The sequence below is a fragment of the Hylobates moloch genome, unplaced genomic scaffold (genome assembly GCF_009828535.3).
Source record: "Hylobates moloch isolate HMO894 unplaced genomic scaffold, HMol_V3 SCAFFOLD_10, whole genome shotgun sequence".
Lineage (NCBI taxonomy): Eukaryota > Metazoa > Chordata > Mammalia > Primates > Hylobatidae > Hylobates > Hylobates moloch.
Genome location: NW_026652285.1, coordinates 26,015,983 through 26,032,327, shown reverse-complemented (window position 1 = coordinate 26,032,327; position 16,345 = coordinate 26,015,983). Strand labels below are relative to the sequence as shown.

General features: G+C 43.5%; 1 protein-coding gene across 8 annotated transcripts in view; it reads left to right on the top strand.

The window, feature by feature from the left end:
• The window catches only part of STAT3 (signal transducer and activator of transcription 3), an 80,514-nt gene that overhangs the window by 36,029 nt on the left and 28,140 nt on the right, over nucleotides 1-16,345 (top strand). For 4 of the 8 annotated variants that reach the window (XM_032163662.2, XM_032163658.2, XM_032163660.2 and 1 more), the window contains exons 2-4: nucleotides 8,418-8,549; nucleotides 10,222-10,366; nucleotides 11,594-11,692. In XM_032163662.2, the coding sequence (XP_032019553.2) occupies nucleotides 8,422-8,549; nucleotides 10,222-10,366; nucleotides 11,594-11,692 (372 nt within the window). In that variant the 5' untranslated portion in view covers nucleotides 8,418-8,421. Of the gene's footprint in view, nucleotides 1-8,398; nucleotides 8,550-10,221; nucleotides 10,367-11,593; nucleotides 11,693-16,345 lie in introns of those variants that run through there. The other 4 variants (XM_032163659.2, XM_032163657.2, XM_032163664.2 and 1 more) reach the window with 3 other exon arrangements.

Below are 16,345 nucleotides of genomic sequence, written 5' to 3'. Positions count from 1 at the left end.
CTGTCGCCCAGGCTGGAGTGCAGTGGCGCGATCTCGGCTCACTGCAACCTCCGCCTCCCGGGTTCACGCCATTCTCCTGCCTCAGCCTCTCCGAGTAGCTGGGACTACAGGTGCCCGCCACCACACCCGGCTAATTTTTTGTATTTTTTTTAGTAGAGACGGGGTTTCATCGTGGTCTCGATCTCCTGACCTCGTGATCCGCCCGCCTCGGCCTCCCAAAGTGCTGGGATTACAAGCGTGAGCCACCGCGCCCGGCTACTTCTTTCATATATTCAAATTTTGTTGTATTAGTAGGGAACTATAATTCAAGTTTTCTTATAGCTTGATGTTCATTTTTACAAGCTTGATCATTGGTTTTTAACTTTAAAGCAAATCCTGTTATATATAATTGAACATTACAGTAATTATAGTAATTTGTTTCAGATTGGGTACTCAAGTGTTAATATTTTGTCTGTTTAGGAAATCAAAACTAGATTTATATATAGACTTCTTATTGCAAGTATCTATTCTTAAATCTTATAAAGTTACTATTTGGACTTAAAACTATGAAATTGTGTGCTTACTATATAAGTGTACTTATTTTGAGTTCTCTTTTAAACTTGAAATTACATTCTTAATGTCTAGAGTAATTATGAATGGTTAAATTATGAATGACTCTAATAGTTTAAAGCTACAGTATTTATTAATTTATTTAATTAATTTATTTTTTGAGATGGAGTTTCGCTCTTGTTGCCCAGGCTGGAGTGTAGTGGCACCATCTCGGTTCACTGCAACCTCTGCCTCGCGGGTTCAAGTGATTCTCCTGCCTCAGCCTCCCAAGTAGCTGGGATTACAGGTGTATTTCACCATGCCTGGCTAATTTTTGTATTTTTAGTAGAGACAGGCTTTCGCCATGTTTGCCTGGCTGGTCTTGAACTCCTGACCCACCCTCCTCAGCCTCCCAAGGATTACAATCGTGAGCCACCGCACCTGGCCTACAATATTTTAATGTGGACTCTCTGTCATCCATTATGCTGTTTATCCTATGGTGAAAATTTTATGAAGATTGAATGTTTTTCTCTAGCATGAATTGCTTCTCTTACTTTTCTTATTTTTTTCCTTCCTAATCTACTTGCAGATACTTCAGATTATTTTTAGAACGTGGTATGGTGAGAACAAATAAATTGGGGTTTGCAAATCTAAATAAATTATGTGGCCCTCAGTGGGATTAGCAGGGTTGTATTGAAAACACCAATAGAAACAAAATAGTTCTTTTGTGTGCTTTAAATAAAAGTTTCTTTTCAGGCCAGGTGCAGTGGCTCAAACCTGTAATCCCAGCACTTTGGGAGGCTGAGGCAGGCAGATCGCCTGAGGTCAGGAGTTTGAGAGAAGCCTGGCCAACATGGTGAAGCGCCGTCTCTACTAAAAATACAAAAATTAGCCGGATATGGTGGTGCACGCCTCTAATCCCAGCTACTCCAGAGGCTGAGGCATGAGAATCACTTGAACTCAGGAGATGGAGGTTGCAGTGAGCTGAGATGGTGCCACTGCACTCTAGCCTGGGCAACAGAGTGAGATTCTGTCTCAAACAATGAAAACAACAACAACAAAATATCTCTTTTCAGGCCAGGTACTGTGGCTCACACCTGTAATCCCAGCACTTTGGGAGGCCAAAACAGGAGGGTTGCTTGAGACCAGGAGTTTGAGACCAGCTTGGGCAGCATAACAAGACCTCCGCTCTATTTGAACAAACAAACAAACAAACACAATACTCTTTTCATAGAAAAATGTTTACTACACAATAAACTTTAAAAGAATATGCAGCTGTATTAATGCTATGACTCCAATGTAAAAAAAAAATATATATATATATATATATATACACACACACACACATTCTGAAATAGATTTAAAGGAATTACATCAACATGTCAATTTTTTTTTTTTCAGAGATAGGATCTCGCTGTGTCACCCAAGCTGGAGTACAGTGGTGCAATCACAGCTCACTGCAGCCTTGACTTCCTGGCCTCAAGTGATCCTCCCCCCTCAGCCTCCCAAAGTGCTGGGGTCACAGGCCACTACACCTGGCAACATGTCAGTTTTTGTTCTGGATAGTGGGACGGTGGGATATGGATGTTTTTATCTTTTATTTTCTTTTTTATATTTTTCTAAATTTTCCACAGTGAACATTATTTTATAATCTTTCAAACATATCTCTTAAAAGGACTGGTTCCTATAGAATTCAGTGCAAGAAATCTTCTGTGTTACTTTATACTTTGGTTGCCTTGATCACTGGGCCTTTCCTGACGGCAAAGAAGAGGTTAGTGTAGGCAGCAGATAAAACACAGGTATGCTCTATTTAAAATGCATGTATTTATAATAAAAGTATAGGTGGTACCCAAAGGAAAATGTCATGACACATTGCAAAGTGGAACAGAAATTATCTTTAGATCACTTTCTGTTCTGGATTATTGTATGAGCCAGATTTTCATCTCTCTTTCCACCTTCCCTCACCCTCGTTGTAAATCCGCTAGTGCATGGATGTGAAGTACAAGTCTTAATTTTAAAAAGTTTTATGAAGCTGTGTAGTAAATCCCTTTTGTAAGTGGTCTTGACTGCATTATCTTTTGGTTTCATTAGATTCAAGTATATAAATGAGAACCGTAACTTTGGACAGACTTTTTCAGTCATCTTTACAGTAATAAGTTCCCCATTAGACAATAGTTGTTTGTTTTATGACTTGCTGTTGGTAGGTTATCCCCAAGGGGCTGAGAAATTCCTGTTTTGAAAAGTCCAAAAAGCCTTTGATGACTTGCTGTTTCATTTTTTTCTTTTCTCTTCAGTTATAGAAAACAGGATTACACCCACCTTGCCTTTGTACAGTAGCATCTACTATCTGCTGACTTAACCCGAGTAAATCCTTTGAATTGAGCCCTATATAATGTCCTAAGGCAGCCTATATGGAGTAATGAATTGTCTTCTCTCTTGTGCACCCAGAATGGTACTTGGCACTCAAGTTGTTCCTCAGATAACTTTGTGTGTTCTGGGGCTCAGTGAAGTAGTTATTAAATCACAGGCTTGGGGGAGAACATTCACTTTATGGCATTGAATGAAGTGTTGCCCAATTCTAGAACATCTAATAAAATTTTTTTAAAAACCCACAGGCTTAGAATTATTCCGTAGATATGAAGTAATGTAGTTAGAACTTAGTGGAGTTCTTTAGATTAACTTGTAATTTGAAAAACCAAAATTGAAATTGTGAAATAACATGGGCTCTTTGAGGTCTTTTCCAGTAAAACAGTTACAGTAAAGCTACTTGGCAGTGCTTTTCCTAGACACTTTGGCTAGTCATCTCCTGTGACTGCTGTTAATTAAATATGGTTTGTAGCTAAGCAGCCTATAAGGATAAGACTATGGAAGTATTTGCATATTATCTCCTTGAAAATACTACCTGGTCTTTGGCTTTAAGTTATACTTTTTTTTCCCATGTAGAATAGCTATTAAAGTATTACCTATGGTGATTAGACTAAGAAGTAAAACATAAAATCAGTCATTCTTGGTGCCCTGGTGCCTTTTCTTTTTTTTTTTTTGAGACAGAGTCTCACTCTGTTGCCCAGGCTGGAGTGCAATGGCACGATCTCGGCCCACTGCAACCTCTGCCTCCCGGGTTCAAGCAATTCTCCTGCCTCAGCCTCCTGAGTAGCTGGGACTACAGGCATGTGCCACCACACCCAGCTAATTTTTGTACTTTTAGTAGAGATGGAGCTTTGCCACGTTGGCCAGTCTGGTCTCAAACTCCTGACCTCGGGTGATCCACATGCCTCGGCCTCCCTAAGTGCTGGGATTATAGGCATGAGCCACCATGCCCTACCAGTGTTAAGTTTTCTAGTAGCCATATTAAAAGAAGTGAAAAGAAATGGGTGAAGTTAATTTTAATAATATATTTTATTTAACCCAATATATCTAAAATATTATCATTTCAACATGAACAAGATACTTTACATTCTTTTGTTTTTCACTAAGTCCTCAAAATCCAGTGTGTATTTTATATTGATAGTATATTTCAGTTTGAAGCAGCCACATTTCAAGTGCTCAGTAGCCACATGTGGGTAGTGACTCCATAGTGGACTGTGTAGGTTTAGAGTTTCAGTAAATTTGTATGCAATAGAATCTACATAAATTGGCACGTTATGCAGATTTCTTTGTATGCACGTCAGTTCTTGCATAGCATAAGTCAAGTCATGATGCTTTTAGTCTATGAGGTAGATTTTTTTTTTTTTTTTTTGAGACGGAGTCTCACTCTGTCACCCAGGCTGGAGTGCAGAGGCACAATCTTGGCTCACTGCAACCTCCATGTGAGGCAGATTTTAACTTGGCCCTAATGCAAATATTGTAAGAGAGATCTAATGGCCTTTGACTTCTTATGGAGGGCAATCAGTACATGCCATGGTTGCAATGCTTCAGCATATAGCATGCACGTCAGCCACTGCTTTTACTCCGGCTAGTTCTTAGTGTACCTGTACCACTGCCCAGGCAGCATCTGTCCTGTGGCAGGTGAATCTTAGGGTGGAAGATGGCAAGTAATATTGCTTTTTTTTTTTTTTTTTTGAGACGGAGTCTTGCTCTGTTGCCCAGGCTGGAGTGCAGTGGTGTGATCTTAGCCCACTACAACCTCTGCCTCCCAGGTTCAAGTAATTCTCCTGCCTCGGCCTCCCGAGTAGCTGGGATTACAGGTGGCCACCACCATGCCCGGCTAATTTTTGTATTTTTAGTAGAGACGTGGTTTCCCTATGTTGGCCAGGCTGGTCTTGAACTCCTGACCTCGTGATCCACCTGCCTCGGCTTCCCAAAGTTCTGGGATTACAGGTGTGCGCCACCGTGTCCAGCCTACATTTTTAAATTAATTAATTATAAGCAGGATCTCACTGTGTTGGCCAGACTGGTCTTGAACTGATAAGAGTTCGAGACCAGCCTAGGCAACATGGTGAAACCCTGTCTCTACTAAAAATACAAAAAAAAAAAATTAGCTGGGTGTGGTGGTGCATGCCTATAATCCCAGCTACTTGGGAGGCTGAGGCAGGAAAATCACTTGAACCCGGGAGACGGAGGTTGCAGTGAGTTGAGATTGCACCACTGCACTCCAGCCTAGGCAACTCCATCTCAAAAACAACAACAAAAAAGTAACATTGTTGGAATATTTAGTTAATTTATAGAAGCATATTGGCCTAATTGGGGCAAATACCTTATTCTGATATTCTCTCTATTTGCTTTACTGAGCTTTTTCACCAGTGGAATTTAAGCCCTTGATACATGAGGAGGGAAAATACCTTGGAGCTGTGCTGCACGTGTAAAGTACACAGGAGATTAGAAAACTTCGTAGCAAAAAAAAACAGTGTAAAGTATCTCATTAATAAGTTTTGTGGGCTGGACGTGGTGGCTCAAGCCTATACTCTCAGCACATTGGGAGGCTGAGATGCATGAGTCTAGGAGTTCGAGACCAGCCTGGGCAACATAGTGGGACCCCGTCTCTACAAAAATAAGTAGCCAAATGTGGTGTGCATCTGTAGATATGAAGTAATGTAGTTAGAACTTAGTGGAGGCTGAGGTGAGAGGATCGTTTGAGCCGGGAAGTTGAGGCTACAGTGAGCTGTGATTGAGCCACTGCACTCCAGCCTGGGTGACAGAGTGCCTGTCTCCAAAAAATAAATAAATAAATAAATAATAATATGTTTTGTATGATCATATGTTGAAATAACGTTTTGGATATATTAAATAAAATACATTAAAATTAATTTCACCTGTTTCTTTTATTTTTTTTTTGAGACGGAGTCTCGCTATGTCATCAGGCTGGAGTGCAGTGGCACGATCTTGGCTCATCGCAACCTCCACCTCCTGGGTTCAAGCGATTCTCCTGCCTCAGCCTCCCTAGTAGCTGGGATTAAAGGCATGCGCCACCACACCCGTCTGATTTTTGTATTTTTATTAGAGACGGGATTTCACCATATTGGCCAGGATGGTCTCGATCTCCTGACCTCATGATCCGCCCGCCTTGGCCTCCCAAAGTGCTGGGATTACAGGCATGAACCACTGTACCCAGCCTCTTTCAACTTTTTAAGTATGGCTACCAGAAAATTTAAAATGCATATGTGGCTTGTATTCTATTTCTGTTGGATGCTGCTACCTTAGATTATTAATTATTCAATGTAAAGACTGTTGGGAGGTACTACCTGCACTTCCCTGAATATATGCTTGAGAGCTCCACCAGCCGTCTTCACAGTAGCAAGAGGGGTATTCTGAGTCTGTCTCCCGAAGAGGAAGGGAGAAGTGCAGCCCTCTCAGGTTCTGTCAGAAAACCTGATCCCAGGCCAGGCGTGGTGGCTCACGCCTGTAATCCCAGCACTTTGGGAGGTTGAGGCAGGGGGATTGCTTAAGCCCAGGAGTTCGAGACCAGCCTGGGCAACACAGTGAGACCCTGTCTCTACAAAAAATTAAAAAAAAAAATTAGCCAGGTGCAGCAATGCTGCCTGTACTCCCAGCTGCTTGGGAGGCTGAGGTAGGAGGATTGCCTGAGCCCAGCAGTTAGAGGTTGCAGGAGTTAGAGGTTCCATGATCACACCTTTCATTCCATTACATTTGCTGCCTTGAGAACAGAAGACCTGCTGGTTTTATTGCCAGTTTGCTCAGTCATTTTTATGAAAGAGCCAGTGCTAACTAGGTGCTTCTTCGTGCCTTCTCTGAAAATCAAGAACTCTAGTATGTTTGCATGTGTTCAGTCTCTCATTAAATGTTCTCACTATCCCAGAGAACCATCTCATTGGACCTTGGTCTGTACATACCTTCATCTTTGGCTCTGACTTGTAATTATTTTTTAGAACTTCTCCTTATTTTTATTTTTTTATTTTTTTATTTTTTGAGACAGAGTTTTGCTCTTGTTGCCCAGACTGGAATGCAGTGGCGTGATCTCAGCTCACCTCAACCTCCGCCTTCCGGGTTCAAGCAATTCTCCTGCCTCAACCTCTTGAGTAGCTGTAATTACAGGCATGCGCCACCACGCCTGGCTAATTTTGTGTTTTTAGTAGAGACAGGGTTTCTCCAAGTTGGTCAGGCTGGTCTCGAACTCCCAACCTCAGGTGATCTGCCCGCCTTGGCCTCCCAAAGTGCTGGGATTACAGGTGTAAGCCACTGCGCCCGGCCTAATTTTAGAACTTCTTAAAACGACTTGGCCTCTATTGGTATTTCCATGACCCATACTATTCAGAAAGAGGATTACAGGTAATTAGCTGGCTGGGTTTCTCATACCAGAGCATTTCACTGGGATATCCCTGAACCTGGGACAACTTTTATGCCTGGCATTTTTCTTTCCTTCTCTGTTGTCCCACATTAAGCAATTTTTAAAATAGTTACTATTTGTTGAGTAGGAGAATCTCAGGCAGATCTTCCTGGATCCTCATTTATAATTTTAAACCTGTAGTCTTGGAATTAGCTCTCTGTTCCCCCACCCCAAACATCCAATTTCTACATTTTGGTCACAGTACAGGTTTACTGTGTATAACTAAAAGGGCTGTGGAGTAGAAAGAAAGGAACTGACATTTGTTGGGCATCTGTCATGTGCCATGCACTGAGCTGGATGCTATAGGAATATCTCAATACCCCTGAGGAATGGGAATTATTATCTCTATTTTATAGATAAGGGAATAGAAATCTGGGAGTTAAGTAATTTTTTAATTTCACACACCTCTGGTAGATAATGGATTCTAGAACCTGGCATAATAGCCACTTGTCATCCCAGTGTAAAAGAGATGTGTGGCCAGATGGGGTGGCTCACATATGTAATCCAAGCACTTTGGGTAGCTGAGGCAGGAGGATGACTTGAGCCCAGGAGTTCAAGACCAGCCTGGGCATGTTTTGTTTGTCTTACAAAACATTTTTTGAAAAATGAGTGTGCCTATAGTCCCAGCTCCTCGGGAGGCTGAGGTGGGAGGATCTCTTGAGCCCATGATCATGCCATTGCACTCTAGCCTGGGCCACAGAGCAAGACTCTGTCTTTAAAAAATAATAAAAATAAAAGAGCTGTGACTATCCCAAGGTGGGGATTGTGAATGTGTTTGTATTGTTCTAAACTGGGAGAAACAGGCTGGGTGTGTTGGCTTAATGCCTGTAATCTCAGCACTTTGGGAGGCCAAGGTGGGAGGATCACTTGAGTCCAGGAGTTCAAGGCCACCCTGGGCCACAGGCAAAAAATAGAGACCCCATCTCTATTTTTTAAAAATAAAATAAACTAGGAGAAAGAAGCAGGGTCCTCCCCAGAGCATCTTTATCCCTAGTCACGGACCTGACACCTGTGTTGGGCAATGGCTACTTCTAGATTGTTTACCCCTACTGGGACTTGTGGTGACCATATGCACACTTTGGTTTACAGTTGGGACCCCTGATTTTAGCAGGATGGCCCAATGGAATCAGCTACAGCAGCTTGACACACGGTACTTGGAGCAGCTCCATCAGCTCTACAGTGACAGCTTCCCAATGGAGCTGCGGCAGTTTCTGGCCCCTTGGATTGAGAGTCAAGATTGGTAAGTCCTTCTTAAGAGACTCTCCAAATTGTTAGGTTTCGATTTGAGTCAAGAGACATGAACTCTTAATGTCATGCTTTGCTGTTTCATTAAAAAATGTATGGGTACAGGTGATGGGGAAAATGAGATCAGGAGATAAAGTGGCACCCTTTGGTCTTGTAAAGCCTTTTTTATATTAGAAGGGCATGTGGGCAACTGTCTTTGACACATTGAAACCGCCTGTATGGTGGTGGATGTCTTGAAGGTTGATTTGGACCTCATTTACTTGGGCAGATCCTCTATATATTCTGATAATCCAGTGATGCGGTAGACATATTTTTTCTCTGAATATGAATTCTGTCTTAGCTAGAACTTTGGGTTGATACTTGTAATTCCCCTTTAGTTAAAGGAAGGAGACACAGGGGTGTATTAGTCTGTTCTCAATTTGCTATAAAGAAATACCTGAGACTGGGTAATTTATAAGAAAAGAGGTTTAATCGGCTCATAGTTCTGCAGGCTGTATAGGAAGCATAGCAGCATCCGATGCCGGGGAGGCCTCAGCAAGCTTCCAATCATGGCGGAAGGCAGAGGGGGAGCAGGCAGGTCACATGGCCAGAGCAAGAGCAAGAGAGTAAGAGGGAGGCGCCACACACTTTTAAACGGTCAGATCTCACAAGAACTCACTGTCTCGAGGACAGTATCAACAGGGATGGTGTTAAACCATTCATGAGAAACTCACCCCCATGATCCAGTCACCTTCCACCAGGACCCACCTCCAACAGTGGGGGTTACATTTCAGTATGAGATTTGGGCAGGGATGTAGAGCCAAACTAGATCACAGGATAAGGGAAATAGATTCCATTCATAGAGGAGATAATGGCACAGACGTCCAGCAACTATTTCCTTCACTTTAATATGCTCAGGCTCACCTACTGATTTTGGTTTAATTCAGGCCAGTGTTAATATGACCTGGTTTTTCCAGAATGCGTACTCTGATTTGGTGAAGGGCCAGAAGGTGATTCACAGATGTTGGAGATAGGCCATCCCAGCCTGGGATTACTTATTTGTACTAATAAATCTGACCAGAGTTAATTGAGAGTTTAAAGCAAAACAGTGTATCTGTCTACTTTGTTCAAATATTTTACAAATACAACAGATTATGAGAGTGGGTAATAATATCTGGAATAATTTGTTTTTGTTTTGTGGGTTTTTTTTTTTTTTTTGAAACGGAGTCTGGCTGTAGCTCAGGCTGGAGTGCAGTGGTGCGATCTCGGCTCACTGCACCTCTGCCTCTTGGGTTCAAGCGATTCTCCTGCCTCAGCCTCCTGAGTAGCTGGGATTACAGGTGCCCGCCACCACACCCGGCTAATTTTTTGTTTTTAGTAGAGACAGAGTTTCACCACGTTGGCCAGTTTGGTTTGGAACTCCTGACCTCAGGTGATCCACCCGCCTCGGCCTCCCAAAGTGCTGGGATTACAGGCGTAAGCCACCGTGCCTGGCCTGGAATAATTGTTAATAATTATTAAATTGATGGCATTTTATTGCTGAGCAAGAAGAATCTAAAATGATGAATGGGTTATAGCATCAGGTTTGCTTTGTTTTTTTTTTTTTTCCTCTTTCTTGATGGTGATTTCTGTGTTTGTGTGTATGCGTCGGCTTCAGAGCCATTCTTTATCATTGTTCCTTTTCCTAGGGCATATGCGGCCAGCAAAGAATCACATGCCACTTTGGTGTTTCATAATCTCCTGGGAGAGATTGACCAGCAGTATAGCCGCTTCCTGCAAGAGTCGAATGTTCTCTATCAGCACAATCTACGAAGAATCAAGCAGTTTCTTCAGGTATGATGAGAAACTGAGGACAAGGAGAAACAGGATCCGTAGAGTCGGGTGTTAGCATTCTTTCCCGGAAGCATTTCTTTTCTCATTTGGCTAAGTAATGAGAATCTATCTTGTATTTTCAATCACAGGAGAAGTAATTAGCCCTTTCTCAAAGCTCTGTATGTTTACCCGTGAGCATCATTACCTGAGAATCACTTCTCTCGTCATAGTTGAAGTAATAAAGTGATTGTATGTTAATCATACATGTTAGCATGTTAACCCGGTCCACTGATAGGAAGATGACCCTCACTGTTACATGTTAAAGGTTTGACCATAATGGGATACTTCTTGACTAAGTCAGTAGCTTCCCTGCAAGACCAGGATAGCATACTGTGTAAAGGCTCAGACAAGGCCAGGCATGGTGGCTCACGCCTGTAATCCCAACACATTAGGAGGTTGAGGTGGGAGGATTGCTTGAGCCTGGGAGTTTTGAGACCAGCTTGGGCAGCATAACAAGACACCATCTCTACAGAAATTTTTTATTTTTTTTATTTTATTTTTTATTTTTTTATTTTTTTTTGAGACAGAGTCTCGCTCTGTCGCCCAGGCTGGAGTGCAGTGGCGCGATCTCGGCTCACTGCAAGCTCCGCCTCCTGGGTTCACGCTATTCTCCTGCCTCAGCCTCTCCGAGTAGCTGGGACTACAGGCGCCCGCCACCACGCCCGGCTAATTTTTTTTGTATTTTTAGTAGAGACGGGGTTTCACCGTGGTCTCGATCTCCTGACCTCGTGATCCGCCCGCCTCAGCCTCCCAAAGTGCTGGGATTACAAGCGTGAGCCACCGCGCCCGGCCAGAAATTTTTAAAAAAAACTAGCTGGCTGTGGTGGCATGCACCTGTAGTCCCAGCTACTCAGAAGGCTGAGGTGAGAAAATTGCTTGAGCCAGGGAGGTCGAAGCTGCAATAAGCCGTGATTGCGCCACTGCACTCCAGCCTAGCGGACAGAGCGAGAGCCAGTCTCCAAAAAAAAAAAAGACTCAGGCTAATGTGCCTTCTGTTACAGAAATAGTAACGACCTCCCGTTCGACGCCGCGACAGAGAGCCTTCACCCAGGCTCTGAAGCCTTTGTTCCGTTGTTTCCTAGAGTAAATGCTTTCCTTGATGAATACATTAGTTTTAAGGTGCCACAGTTCAGTCCACATCTCCATGGTCTGCTGCTGATTTTCACTCTCTTTCTCTCCTACTTATAGAGCAGGTATCTTGAGAAGCCAATGGAGATTGCCCGGATTGTGGCCCGGTGCCTGTGGGAAGAATCACGCCTCCTACAGACTGCAGCCACTGCGGCCCAGGTGAGACCTGAGACAAAACAAATCCCTGGTCTGGGAGGAATGGAAAATCAAACAACTTTATAATAAGATAAATTATTAGATCTACTAAAAAAGAAGGAAAAGAAATTAAATAGATCAATAATCATAAAAATAGATTGAAAAACTCTAAAAAAAAGAAAGTTCCACCAAAAAAATCCAACAGACCTAATGGTTTAAAAGTTTTGTTCTGACAAACTTTCTTTCTTTTTTTTTTTTTTTGAGACAGAGTTTTGCTCTTGTTACCCAGGCTAGAGTGCAATGGCGTGATCTTGGCTCACTGCAACCTCCACCTCGAGGGTTCAAGTGATCCTTCTGCCTCAGCCTCACGAGTAGCTGGGATTATAGGCGTGTGCCACCACTCCTAGCTAATTTTGTATTTTTAGTAGAGACGGGGTTTCTTCATGTTGGTCAGGCTGGTCTTGAACTCCTTGACCTCAGGTGATCCGCCTGCCTCGGCCTCCCAAAGTGCTGGGATTACAGGCGTGAGCCACCGTGCCCGGCCTGTTCTGACAAACTTTCATAGTACAGATTATTCCAATATCATTCAAACTTTTCCAAAGTATAGGAAAACAGGAGATGTTTTCAGCTTATTTTATGAGGCTGGAAAAATCCTCACATCAAAACCTAAGAAACAGCCAGGTGTAGTGACTCACGCCTGTAATCCCAGTACCTTGGGAGGCTGAGACGGGCAGATTGTCTGAGCCTCAGGAGTTTGAGACCAGCTGGGGCAACATAGCGAGACCTCATCTCTTTTTTTTTTTTTTTTTGAGACAGAGTCTCTCTCTGTCGTCCAGGCTGGAGTGCAGTGGCGCCATCTTGGCTCACTGCAACCTCCGACTCCCAGGTTCAAGTGATTCTCTTGCCTCAGCCTCCTGAGTAGCTGGGACTACAGGTGTGTGCCACCATGCCCGGCTAATTTTTGGCATTTTTTTTTAGTAGAGATGGGGTTTCACCTTGTTAGGCAGGATGGTCTTGATCTCCTGACCTCATGATCCACCCGCCACAGCCTCCCAAAGTGCTGGGATTATAGGCGTGAGCCACCATGCCCGGCCTTTTTTCCTTTTTTTTTTTTTTTTGAGATGGAGTCTTGCTCTGTTGCCAGGCTGGAGTGCAGTGGCGTGATCTCGGCTCACTGCAACTTCTGCCTCCGAGGTTCAAGCGATTCCCCTGCCCCAGCCTCCCAAGTAGCTGGGACTACAGGCGCGCACCCCCACACCCAGCTAATTTTTTGTATTTTTAGTAGAGATGGGGTTTCACCGTGTTAGCCAGGATGGTCTCGGTCTCTTGACCTCGTGATCTGCCCGCCTCGGCCTCCCAAAGTGCTGGGATTACAGGCGTGAGCAACTGCACCCGGCTTAATTAAGGATCTTTCTAAACAAAAGAAAGAATATTTATCAGAAACCAAAGGGAGCATGATGCACAGTGGTGAAACACTAAAGTATTCTCACTAAAAACAGCAAAAGATAAGGATGTCTTTTACCATTGATACTTTTCTGAGGGATCCAGCCTATCAAAAAGAAAAAGAAATGAGGGTACAAATATTGGAAAGCAAGGGACAGAACTCTTCTTATTTACAGATAGATAGGTCTTCCTCGAAGATCCAAGAGAAACAAAACTAACAATAACAATCGGAACTAGCAAGGTTTAGAAAGGCCATTGTATACAAGATAAATATTTTTAGAATCTGCAGTTCCCCTGTTCAGTAGCAGCAGTAACCTGTTAGAAGATGTAATGAAAGTAAAGATCTGGGCCAGGCACGATGTCTCACGCCTGTAATCCCAGCACTTTGGGAGGCCGAGGTGGGCGGATCACGAGGTCAAGAGATTGAGACCATCCTGGCCAACATGATGAAACCCCATCTCTACAAAAAATACAAAAATTAGCTGGGCATGGTGGTGCGCGCCTGTAGTCCCAGCTACTTCGGAAGCTGAGGCAGGAGAATCGCTTGAACCTGGGAGACGGAGGTTGCAGTGAACCAAGATCGCACCACTGCACTCCAGCCTGGGTGACCGAGTGAGACTCTGTCTGAAAAAAAAAAAAAAAAAAGAAAGTAAAGATCTGATTCATAGTAGTAAAACTAAATGTATGCAATTTGCATATACTATTGGTATGTATGGGAAAATATCTGGAAACATATATACTAAATCATTAAAGTAGTTGGTCATAGGAGACTTTTTTACTTTCTGTGAGGGGTTTTACCTTCTTTAATATCCTATAATCAGGGACATTTTTTCTTTTTCTCCCCGACCCCCTGCTTTTTAAGAAATTGTGGTGAAATACACATAACATTTCAAATTTACCATTGTAACCTTTTGTTTTTTTTTTGAGACAGTCTCACTCTGTCACCCAGGCTGGAGTGCAGTGGTGTGATCACAGCTCACTGCAGCCTCAACCACCTGGGCCCTAGTGATCCTCCTGCCTCAGCCTTATGAGTAGCTGGGACTATAGGCACTTGCCACCATGCCCAGCTAATTTTTTTTTTTTGGTAGAGATGGGGTCTTGCCATGTTTCCCAGGCTGATGTTGAACTCCTGGGCTCATCAACTGATGAGAAAGAGCTCTCCAGGCAGAAAGAAGATCACGTTCAAAGACAGAAACAGAAACATGTGTCTTCTTGGGAGAAGTGTAGAAAGTTCAGCATCTGATTGGGTCGGGGAAGATGAGCTAGTCAAGGCCATATGATGTTTTAATTAGTCATGCCTAACAGTGGGGCCCTGGAAGAGCAGTTTACCACAAGGGGCCAACTGCTTCGATTTGAACCCACAGCCCTGCCACTTGCTCTGTAACCTTAAGTAAACAATTTTTACTCTCTGTTCCACCAATGGGAGTGATAATAATACCGTCTTCATAGAATTAATTCATACATGTAAAATGCTTAGAACAGTATCTGACACATAAATGCGAAATAATTTAACTGCTTTCTGCTGCTGCTGACATCACTATCATCACCCTCACCATTACTGTAGGAAATGGGGACCCAGTGAATAATTTTTTTTTTCTTTTGAGACAGAGTCTCACTCTGTTACGCAGGCTGGAGTGCAGTGGCGCGATTTCGGCTCACTGCAACCTCTGCCTCCCAGGTTCAAGCGATTCTCATGTCTCAGCTTCCCAAGTAGCTGGGATTACAGGCATGAGCCACCACACTGGGCTAATTTTTTGTATTTTTAGTAGAGACGGGGTTTCACCATGTTGGCCAGGCTGGTCTCGAACTCCTGACCTCAGGTGATCCGGCCTCCTCGGCCTCCCAAAGTGCTGGGATTACAGGCATGAGCCACTGTGCCCGGCCCCAGTGAGGAATTTTAAGCAGAAAACTGATATGCTCAGGTGTGAGTGAGGTGGTAGATAGCACTTACTGTGCATTGCCCTGCAGCCCAAGAGGTTAGCACACAGGCACTTGCCCAGGCAGCACTAGGATTTTCTGTTGCGGAAAACCTTTGTATTTTATCCTGCTCCACAAGATAAAAATAAGTGGTTTAAGTCAATTTGGATAGAGGCTCCAACTTACCATGGGAGGTAGGAAAGCCAAAGGTATCCTAAGGATGTTTTCAATCATATGGATTAGGGGTCTGCAAACTGTGAGCGTGGCCCAAATCCAGCCTGCTGCTTGTTTTTGTAAATGAGGTTTTTTCGGAACCCAGCCACACTCATTTATTTATGCATTATCTGTGGCTGCTTTTGTGCTGCACTGGCAGGGCTATTTGTGGCAGGGACTGTATGACCCAGGAAGCCAAAAATATTTACCCTCTGTCCCTTAGAGAAAAAGTTTGCAACCCCTGATATAAAGCTATAAGTTGGATATTTGTGGCCTCAACCCAGGCCTCACTGCTATTTTTTCTGTTTAAATTACCTGGCGTGCTCTTAAGTGTCTAGAATGGGTTAAAGACAGAAGAATGGATGTAATCCCTGCTACCAGGGGCTGTCAGGCTAGTTGGGATTATAAGTACACAAACACTCAAAGTGAGAAAAACACAGAAGAGGATGTGTGTCATTTTGTCTAAGGAAGTTGAATAAGATTTCGCAGGAAAAGAAACATTTGAACTGAATTTGAAGGTGAGCGAGTTCAGATGTGTTTGGGCTGAAGCCCAGGCCAGGCTGAGTGGATAGCGGGTGGAGAGGGAGTGTGGAAACACACTGCATGCAATGTTGTCACCTGTGTAGTGACAGCACCACTGCTTCTGTTTCCCTTCCTCTCGTGATGGCAGCAGCGTCGCAAGCCAAACAAGAAGGGTAGTTAGGGTGTGGGGTCTCACCACAACCTCCACCTCCCAGGGAAGAGTGGGGAGTTTGGGGTGACCGAGGCACAGGAAGGGAAAGTTTAAGTAATCAATTGTGTGAAAGCTTTCTGTGTTGGCCTGAGATGTTTATAGCTGGAAGCAGTGGGGAGCCAATAAAGTTTTTTACGAAGGTATTAGAGATGGGTTTCTGTGGGTGATCATTAATCACATGTTTTCCGCCTTTAAGTGTAGCCCTACTTGAGAAATAGACATGAGAGTGGAATGAAGGTTAAAACATCAGCTGTATTGTTGGTAAAACTAGAATGGAAAGTGTGGCTTGAGCTGGTAACCATAGGGGCTTTCCAATGCCTGTGCCCTGAGTTAGATCTTGGGGTGGAGAGACTGGGTGTGCAGAGCAGCAC